The following is a 10794-nucleotide window of genomic DNA, read 5'->3' as shown; positions in this document are numbered from 1 at the left end:
CGCACATGCCCCAACGGGGGAAAAGGATGATGCCACCAAGGACGCTTTCTATGCGGAGCTCGATCGAGCTTATGGCGGCTGTCCTTCCCATGACATTAAAATTCTCCTCGGAAATTTTAATGCCAAGGTAGGACGAGAAGACATCTTTGGTGCCGCTGTCGATTTAGTCTAAATGAGACCACCTCGAGCAATGGTCTCAGATTAATAGGCTTTTCAGCTGCGCATAATATGGTAGTTCGTAGTACTGGATTTCGTCATTTGGACATCCATAAAGCATCTTGGCTCTCTCCCGATCGACTGAGCAGAAATCAGATCGATCATGTTGTGATCGATGCAAGACACGCATCTAATATACTCGACGTGCGATCCTGTCGGGGTCCCAACATAGACTCCGACAAAGAGCAGCAGATGCAGAAATGAAGCACGTAACTTTTACCAGAGGGTCAAGCGTCTGACCCAAGGATTTAAGACTGGTGCAGTGGCGTGCAGGGACGATGATGGAAATCCTGTCACAGAAGCAGAGGTCGTGCTGAGGTTATGGAGGGATCACTTCTCGAGTCTGTTATCTGGCTTAAGCACAGACTCTGAAGACTATGATCCACGAACCCCAATCTATGGCACTGATATTGAAGTGCCAATCCCAAGTCATATCAAAGTGAAGGATGCAATCTAACGGCTTAAAAACAACAAGTCTGCAGGTGCTTACGGCCTTCCGGCAGAATTGTTCAAGGCAGCTGGTGATATTTTGGTAGGGAGCATGCACCAACTAATCAGTAAGATATGGCTCACGGAGAGCATGCCCTAAGATTGGAACCTCAGCATGATTTATCCCATCCTGAAGAAGGGTGATGCCACGGTGCGCACCAACTACCGCGGAATTAGTCTTCTTCCAGTTGCATACAAGGTCCTAACGAGCGTATTGTGTGAAAGACTGAAACCCCATGCTGAAGCACTGATTGGACCTTATCAGTGCGGGTTCAGGCCTGGCAAGTCCACTGTTGACTAGATTTTCACCTTGCGCCAAATCCTGGAGAAGTCTTACGAAAACCAGATCGACACGTACCATCTCTTCGTCGACTACAAAGCCGCATTTGATAGCCCCCGGCGAGATCGCCTATATGCCGTCATGTCTGAGCTTGGTATACCAGTAAAGCTGACTAGACTTTGCAGAATGACATTGAGCAACACCATCAGCTCTGTCAAGGTAGGAAGTGGCCAATCCGAAACCTTTACTACCAAGTGTGGCCTCAGACAAGGTGACTCGCTGTCTTGTATACTCTTCAATATTTTAATGGAGAGTATTCGGACGAGTATTCGGTGTACATCGGACGGGAACAATATTAACCAACAGATGTGTGGAGCTCCTTGGTTACGCTGATGTCACAGGAGCCTTCGGGGCTATTGAAAAGGAATCAGCAAAAGTAGGACTAGCAGTGAATATGGAGATAACAAAGTTTATAATGTGCTCTAGCAGAGAATCGCGGCGTCTTGATTCTCAGCGGACTGCAGAAAACTATAGCTTTGGGTCCGTCAAGGAGTTTATCTACCTAGGCACTGCTATAACAAGCACAAATGATGTCAGTCTGGAGATTAAGCGGAGAATAACACTTGCCAACAGGTGTTACTTTGGTCAGTAGGCAGTTCAATAGTAGAGCTCTCTCTCGACGCACAAAAACCACACTCTACAAGACGCTAATTCTTCCAGTACTCCTATATGGTGCGGAGTGCTGGACAGTGACGCAGTCAGATGCAGCTGCTCTTGGAGTGTTCGAGATAAAAATTCTTCGCAAAATCTTTGATCCAATCTGCGTAGACGATGTTTATCGCATCAGATACAACCACGAGTTGACGTAGCCAGTCGAGTGAAATCTCAAAGACTTCGCTGGCTGGGCCACGTTGCCCGTATGGATGAAGACGCTCCGGCTCGTAAGGTGTTTGATGCGGTGATTGTTGGGACACGAAGGAGAGGACGACCCCGAACGCGTTGGCAAGACCAGGTGATGGAAACCCTGTCCACACTTGGTGTTAACAACTGGCGAAGGCGCGCTCAGGACAAAGACGCGTGGAGGCACATTGCGCTTCAGGCCGAGACCCGATAAAAGGGTTGTCATGGCCATATAATAATAATAATGAGAGTGAGAAATCGAATGCATTTTGGTGGTAAAGTTTTGAGGGTGATGCCGTCTATTTTGTCAGGGCCTGATGCTGTTTTGTTGTTCAAGCATTTGATTTCTGTCACAACTTATTCATACTTGATACTTTTAATAGTCAAGCTCATTAGAAAGGTACAATTGCTTTGGTTGTTGAAGATTGGGAGCATGATTCGTGTTTCTGTAGCTCGCTTTGTGAATTGAATTTGTGAAAAGCTCCACAGCGTTGTCTATCTCCTCTCCTGTTTTTAATTTTCTCCTCTCCTGATTCGCTTTAGATGTTGCTCGCTGCTAGGTGCTGAGATAATGATGTCATCTAAGTAGTTTCTATCCTTCTACTTCTTTTAGAAGCTGCTCCAAATACCTTTGGAAGATCGCTGGAGCACTGGCAATCCCGTAGGGAAGACGCTGGTATTGAAATGGGCCAAGGGATGTGTTGACGACCATGATAGTTTTGGAATCCTCATCCAGTTCCATTTGAAGATAAGCATCCTTTAAATCGATTTTGCTGAACTGCTTTCCGTGACGTATTATGTGAAACAGAGACTCTTTTGTCGGTAACGGGTACTGTTCAATATCGATCTGTGCGTTGACTGCATGCTTAAAATCGCCACATATGCGAATAGCGCCACCTGGTTTCGGTGCAAGCACAATTGGAATTGCCCAATTACTGAATTTGAGCGGCTTCCAAATTCCGGCTTGTGTAATTCTGTCTGCCTCAGCTCTGAATTTGTCCATCTGTGCGAATAGAATTGGACGGCTCTTGAAAAACTTTGGTGTTGCTGACTGCCTTAAAGTCTTTTATGACACCCATGGCTGGTTCGAACACTTCGTTGTACGTGCTGCAAAGGTCACATAATTCGTCTTCGTGCACCTCTTGAACGTTTGATACTTGCATGATATCAAAGCCGAAAATGTTGAATAAATCCATTCCCAATATATTGTTTGATGTCTCAATGTTCGCAACGATAATGACCACTTGCTTCTCTTTTTCACCGCACTTTGCAATTGTGTGAAACATGTAATACTCGGGAACATTTGAGTAATTAAGGCTTATTCAACACCGCGTATGTAGTGGCGTTGATCACTGACGCTGTGGTTCCGGAATCCATTTCGAATGATATCACACTTGCTGTGGATTTCAAGATCTATAAGAATATTGTTCTGCTGACACTTGACTTGACCTGTAACACTGTTTACAGCTTCAATCGTTTTGATTTCGTTTGCTTCGGATTTGCGATTTTTTTGCATTTGCCATTTACTTTTGTCTTGCATCGCGAAACTTGCACTTCTCTCTTGCATGATTGTGTCCACAACCAGAGCATGATTTTAGCGAACTTTTGTTTGATTTGGCATCACTTTCACCACCACCAAGGAATGGGTTTATTGGGTTTTGCTTTGATACTCTTTCTTAGAGGGCTGCCACGGTTTTTGTAGTTGTCTCATAGGTTTCTGCAACTATAAGCACATCTTCAAGAGTTGGCTGGGACTTCTTAAGAGCGGATGCACGGACAGCATCGTATGGTGTATGTATGGATCTGATCTCGAATCATTTCATTTACATAGTTAGAAGAACAACCGTTGGCATTACAGACGAATTGGCATTCCCGAGCGATCCCGCGCAAGTCGGCTACGAACTCTCTGTGCGTTTGTGAATGTTTTATCTTCCTTTTAAAAAACTGATAGCGAGCAGCAACAACGTGCCGTTTTGTTGTGAAATGTTCCGTTAACTTGTCTGTGAGTTGCTTGTATGTATACGTGTTCAAATTGTTGCTCCCGAACAGATTTTTCAATAGTTTGAATATGTTTATGCCACACCACAAAAGAAAATAAGCCTTTTTTTTATTTCTGCACTAACCGCATTTTAATGCTGGGTTAACTGTTCATGCTAAGACTGGAGTGGAGGATACGCAGATAATTCACCCGTGTGGCTTTAAGTACCCTGTCCTGGAGAAGTGTTTTTATCCATCATTGCTTGCATCGATTTTTGTTGCTGTTTCACAATGTCCTTTGTAAATGCTTGCTGTTGAGCAAGTATCGATTGGATCGAATTATCATCTGCCGGCATCTTGATGAAAATCAACGACTACTCGACTAATCCTCCTAAGGACTTCGAAGTTTTTCTTTTTATACCCTTGCAGAGGGTATAAAGTATATATATTCTTGATCAGGATCACCTCCTGAGTTGATATGAGCATGTCCGTCTGTCTGTCTGTTTCTACGCCAACTAGTCTCTTAGTTTTAAAGCTATCGTCTTGAAACTTTACACACACCCTTTTTTCCTTTGCACGCAGTATATAAGTCGGAACGGCCCGGATCGGCCGACTTTGGTCAGTTGATCCAACCTACCAAATTTAATTGGGATCGGTGTACTATATCCTATAGCTGTCATATAACTGAACGATCGGAAATGGTATTTGGTAGAAATATCACCTTTCGTATTTTTAAAGATAGGAGCTTGGGACTTTTTTTAGATTTTTTATTGTAATTAATTGGTTTTATTATGATGTAATCATAAGGATCGGCCAACTATATCCGATGTTTGCGATATATATCCGGTATTAACTGCAAGGGTATATGAACCTCGCCTCCGCCCGAAGTTAGCTTTCCTTTCTTGTTTTTATTTATCTTTAATTGTAGTATGAAACAAAAAAATTAAAAATTATGTCCCGTTAATAAAAATAATAAAGTAAATATAAAATATATAAAAGAAATGAAATAAAAACAAGAAAGGAAAGCTAACTTCGGGCTAATACCATATATGTATGTATCATAAGGAAGCCGGATAGTTTTGAACGCGATTTTCTCAAAATAGTGCTTTTATACCCTTGAAGAGGGTAATATATTATTTTTTAGATTTTTTATTGTAATTAATTGGTTTTCTTATGATATTCGGCTCTGCCCGAAGTTAGCTTTCCTTTCTTGTTTTATCTCAAAAATACCAAAGGATCTCCTCAAAAATACCAAAGGATCTCCGACCCCATAAAGTTCTTCTATATAGTAATCTTGATCAGCATCAACAACCGAGTCGATATGGCCATGTCCGTCTGCCCTTATAAAGGTTTGGATCTCAGAGACTATAAGAGATAAAGCTATAGGATTTGGCATGACGACTCCTACAATGCCCACGCAGTTAATGTTTGTTTGTTCAAAATATTTGCCACGCCCCCTTACGCCCCCACAAACTGCGAAATTCTGTAGCGCCAGTATTGGAATTTTTATAAAAACTTTCTATGCAAAACTATTTTAGAATTATTAGTTAACAAATATCTGAACAACAAATTTCATCCGAATTAGCCGATTTTTGGAGGAGATATGCGCATCTATAATATATATATCATTTCCCAAACAAGCGGACTAAAATTTTGAATGTGTGGATTGCAAAGACTATAAGAGATAAAACTATCCGATTTGGAACACATCATGTTAGTGTCTTAATTTTGACACGCCCACAGCCGTCTTCAAAAAAGTAATCTCGTAGCGCCATGGCGCTCCAGTTCATTAATGTTGTTGGGCAATTTTGTATAGGAGTTATATACTTTTTGTAGTGGCGTAAAAAGTAGTAGATGGGCATCGGTTGTTTTTTTTCCAAGCGCTAGATTATGCATCAAAACTTTTATGGGGTATTCGACCATTGGGGTATTATGTGTCATTACATTTTTTTTTTTAGTTTAATTTAGTTCAGTGATTGGCAACCAATACATTGACATAGCAGAAAGTAGGTTGAAAGCATGACGTTTCATACGTTTTATACTGTGTGTGAGCGGCCAAGCTTGGGAAGAGAAATATCTAATGCCCCTGGAATTGGGCCCTGCCGACCACCGTTCGAAGTTCAAAGCTATTGTGAAAGCTATAGGCGATGCCGAATTCACGATTCAGCCGATTCGTGTGTGCATAAACGCCATTTCGTGAACTTGGCAACATACGAAAGTTGACGATGATTTCTGCCTCAAAGCATGAATTGGAGGTACAAATCAGGTGGCAGCGTCGTGCATAAAAGTTAATATTAAATAATTTTTGGAAACGACTTTGGAAATAAATTTTCCGGTACTTATTTGCCGATTGGACATAAAAAATTTTTTTTCATCCCTCGCGTTGCTTGGTTTGTTTACTTTTTATGAAACTCTGACCAGACTAAAATACATAATTTTACACGGCTGGTATCTCTACTAAAATCAAAGCACGAAATATTTTTTTTTTTTTAACATTTGAAATTTTTATTTACAATCTGTCCTTAGTTAGGGGCATAATTATATTTTTTTAATGAGCCTTGACAATAAGATTTTGATAAATACAAATTATGAATCTAAAAAGTTAATTTAGTAAATCCAGTGGATGTGTCGTACACAAATTCATACATACATACAAATACATAGTATGTGATGCCTTAACCCTAAAATGTTATATTTGACACTCTGTTAAGAGAGAAATAAGGTCTTAAGTCAGCTATTCCAATTGAGAGCTTGGGTTGCAATAGTTTTGAAGTCCCTTTACTTATTAATACATATGTGTATTTTGTAATGACAGTTATTAGTGTAAATAAATGAATGAAAAGTCTCCAGCTTGTTTTAACTGCGTGTTAGATTTCATTATTTGTTCAAATTCATTTTATGAAAGACTTTTTAACTGGATTTTTATACCCTTGCAGAGGGTATTATAATTTTGATTAAAAGTGTGCAACGTAGTGAAGGGGACATCTCCGACCCTATAAAGTAAATATAATCTTGACCAAGATCACCTCTTGAATTTATATAAGCATGTCCGTCTGTTCGTCTGTCTGTCCGTACATCTGCCCGTCTGTCTGTTTCTAAGAAAACTAGTCTCTCAGTTTAAAATCTATCGACTTGAAACTTTGCACACACCCTTCTTTCTTATGCACGCAGTATATAAGTCGGAACGACAGGGATCGGCCGACTATACCCTATAGCTGCCATATAACTGATTTATCGGAAATGGTATAACTTTGGTTTTTTTAAAGTGAGACAGATTTTAAATAAGAGCTATTTTTGGCAAAGTAATACGACTTGCCAAATTTCATAAAGATCGGCCGTATATATCCTATAGCTCCCATATAACTGAACGATCGGAAATGACCCAACTGTTGTGTTTTTGAAGATAGAAAGCCTAAAGTAAGTACAGATTTTATTTTTGGTCAGTTAATCCAACCAGTTATCCAGTTAATAAATTTCAAAACGATCGGCCGACTATATCTTATAGCTGCCATATAACTGAACAATCGGATACGAACGATGAAGATACAAGCTTGTGACTTGATTTAAGATATTTTATTGTAATTAGTTGGTTTTATTTTGATGTTCTCAAAAGGATCGGCCAACTATATCCGATTTTTGCGATATATATCCTGTTTTAGCTGCAAGGGTATACCAACATCAGCTACGCCCGAAGTTAGCTTTCCTTTCTTGTTAAAAATAAATTTAAACTTTAAAACGTTTTTTTAATAAAGTTTCGCATTATTTCGTTGTAAGTCTAAATCAGTGGGGGGCAAAGTTTTATTTTCCATAGCACGGAAATAATACCGCAGCGCTGCCGGCCCATTGACAGTGTGAGCACTCTGAAATTTTTTTAGAAGCTCTTTTATTTGCTCCCATTTTGCCCCACTTGACAGCCCAAAGTTAAAAAAAAAACAAGAAAGGATATAGTTGAAACCGGGTATACATCGCAAACATAGGATAAAGTTGGCCGATCCTTATAGGAATATCATAATAAAATCAATTACTTACAATAAAATATCAAAAAAAAAGTCCGAAGCTTCTGTCTTTAAAAGCACCAAAGTTGGTATTTCTATTAAATACCATTTCCGATCGTTCAGTTATATGGCAGCTATAAGAAATAGTCGACCGATCGTTATGAAATTTGGTAGGTCGGATTAACTGACAAAAAATAAAATCTGTACTATGTTCCAGCGTTTTATCTTCAAAAAAATGAAAAAATGTTGGGTCATTTCAGATAGTTCAGTTATATGGCAGCTATAGGATATAATCGGCCGATCCTTATGAAATTTGGCATGTCGTATTATTTTGCCAATATATTTTTCTCTTGTGTAAATTTTGAACTCTAACTCTAAGAACACCAAAGTTATACCATTTCCGATCAATCAGATATGTGGCAGCTATAGGATATAGTCGGCCGATCCCGGTCGTTCCGACTTTCATTCGGCGTGCAAAGGAAAGAAGGGTGTGTGCAAAGTTTCAAGTTGATAGACTAGTTTGCGTAGAAGCAGAAAGACGGACAGACGGACATGCTCATATCAACTCAGGAGGTGATCCTGATCAAGAATATGTATACTTTATAGGGTCGGAGATGTCTCCTTCACTGCGTTGCACACTTTTGACCAAAATAATACCCTCTGCAAGGGTATAAAAAGGATTGAAACCAGTGGTCGGCACTCAATACAATAATATGATTTGAATGCATTAGTATTCAAACAAAATTTACCCGTAAAAACCGTAAATTTTTTACGAGTGGATAAAAAAAATCTTATGGAACGTACGAGTACGCCAAACAAACAGTTGCAACTTGTTTAAACCGGACTGAATCAAACTTTAAATCACTGGTGGACAAAACGCACACATTTTACATTTAATGTGTGCGTAAGCAGCAAAAAAACAATGAGGGCAGAGCATTCACTGAGCGAAAAAAATGTTGTTTTTTATTTTCAGTGGAAGCATTTTCACGCAAATTATGCGTGTACATTTTTTGCTGCCGACCTGTGTAATAAAATTCACTCAAATACATTCTAAGCAGTGCTGTAAAATGCATATCTACTGCATTCAAATCCCAATAAAATTAAGATTTATAATTGGGATTTGGGCAAAACAACAACCAAAACAAAAGTTTTTTTTTTTTTTTTTTTTTTTTTTTTTTTTAGCTTCAGTTTTTGTGCTTTTGATACCTTTGCAGAGGGTGTTCGACTCATGTGTATAATGCACTGAAGGGGACATCTGAGACCCTATAAAATATATCTGTATATAGTCATGATCAGGATCACCTACTAAGTCGATATAATCATGTTCCTCTGTCTGTCTATTTCTACCCGAACTAGTCTTTTTTAAAGCTAGTGAATTCAAAGTACCTCCTCCTTTCTTCTCCTTTTCTTTCGGTTCTTCAATGATCGAAATTGACTATTGATCGAAAATTCCTAGATATATTCCTAGTATATCCGATCCTAACTGCAAGAGCATACAAACTTCTATAGGCTCCGTCCGAAGCTAGCTTTTATTTCTTGTTCAAGTTTGAAGTTCAGAATATTTACAGATAAAATTTTTGGTTACCTAATTTGTCTGATAAAATTCTATAGGCATCAACCGTATATATCTTATAGCTGCTCTATAACGAAACCGACACAACCCTAGTGTTTATGTCGAAGCTTGAATTATATATACATATATGCATATTTAAAATGTATGTTCTTATTGAAAGAATTTTCTTATTTAGTGAAAAATAATAATAAGTTTCCGTTTTTTAAATGTAATGTTACGTTTAAATTGTCATAAAAATTTTAAAATTATGCTTTTTACTAAAAGTGTTATTTATTATATTTACAAAACTTAAACCAAATCAAAAAATAAATTGTATAATTTACCTAATTAATTAATTTAAACTTATGAATAAATACGTATGTATATATAACAAATTTATTTATTTATATTTATTTATATGTATGTGTTTGTTACAGGCAAATAAACATATGGTACATATAATTTAATTCAAAAATTTATGATTGTGACAAATTTTCTGCAAAGTTTAATCATTTATGTATATTACAAGATGTATTCAACCGCACCCTCAGAAGTGATTTAGGTGTGTTTATTTTGAATTTATTTATCTTTTTACCTTTTCTTGGATAGTAACCCGGATAATCGTCATAAATTACTAATCGAATTTTCTTTAGAGCTTGTTGGGTTATTGTAGTCAAAATAAATAATTGTTGCGTATGTTTTATTTTACATATGTACATGTATTTATATTTTATATATTTGCTTATAAATTTATATGATAAAATAATTTGGCCAAAACAATGTTGAGCGTATAATGGGCGGATCAAAAATTTTCAACCCCGTTGTATACTTTTTTCTTGTGTGTGGAGCACAGCCTGTGTAGGTCTACCCTAACTAATAAATAATTAAAGTTTCGATTTTTATTTTAAGAATTGTAGAAAAACAGTTAGCTTTGTAATATTTCGAAAAGATAGAGCTTGTCATGAGTAATTTAATAAAGTCAAAGGAGGTAATCACAGCATTCCTTAACTATAGAAATCTGAAAAACATCTTCAACCAACTGCTAAACAGGGGCTGGCTTCGTAGCATTGTTGCTATTGGCTTAGGTTTGGAAATTCAGAACAGCATATCCATTTATATTTCACCACCAACAAGAGAAATAGCCATCCCTTTTTGGTTCAGTTGAAATCACTTGCAGCTGCGATACGAATGGAATGAAACGAAGGTAGTAGCTTTCAAGGGAGACGCAATAGCCTTATAGGGAAATTAACACAGAGTCCCGCCCCCTGTAATTCTTAAACTCTCATTGGCCAGCTGAAGTAAAATGAATAAGCAATATTTTGTGTTTGTTTTATTCAACTAAGTGTGTAGCCAGTACCAAATACTGCACAAAGTCATCGTTAATA

General features: G+C 38.0%; 1 protein-coding gene across 1 annotated transcript; it reads left to right on the top strand.

Annotated features, from left to right (window-relative positions):
• The first annotated feature begins 820 nt into the window (after window positions 1–820).
• LOC138926318 (uncharacterized) lies at window positions 821–1637 on the top strand. The gene is made up of 3 exons (XM_070280000.1): window positions 821–916; window positions 1007–1239; window positions 1352–1637. The coding sequence occupies exons 1-3, from the start codon at window positions 821–823 to the stop codon at window positions 1635–1637; spliced, it is 615 nt and encodes a 204-aa protein (XP_070136101.1).
• Window positions 1638–10794: the final 9157 nt, after the last annotated feature.

This window comes from Drosophila bipectinata, chromosome 3L, assembly GCF_030179905.1.
Source record: "Drosophila bipectinata strain 14024-0381.07 chromosome 3L, DbipHiC1v2, whole genome shotgun sequence".
NCBI lineage: Eukaryota > Metazoa > Arthropoda > Insecta > Diptera > Drosophilidae > Drosophila > Drosophila bipectinata.
The sequence above is the reverse complement of the archived record's forward strand: the minus strand, read 5'-3'. Positions and strand labels throughout refer to the sequence as shown.

What these genes read in the sequence shown, in the direction of transcription:
- LOC138926318 (XM_070280000.1), top strand. Translation starts at nt 821, where the DNA reads ATGATTTATCCCATCCTGAAGAAGGGTGATGCCACGGTGCGCACCAAC. An exon ending in CATACAAGGTCCTAACGAGC is followed by an intron (nt 917 to 1,006) that starts GTATTGTGTGAA and finishes ACTGTTGACTAG; the next exon opens with ATTTTCACCTTGCGCCAAAT. An exon ending in TCCGAAACCTTTACTACCAA is followed by an intron (nt 1,240 to 1,351) that starts GTGTGGCCTCAG and finishes ATTAACCAACAG; the next exon opens with ATGTGTGGAGCTCCTTGGTT.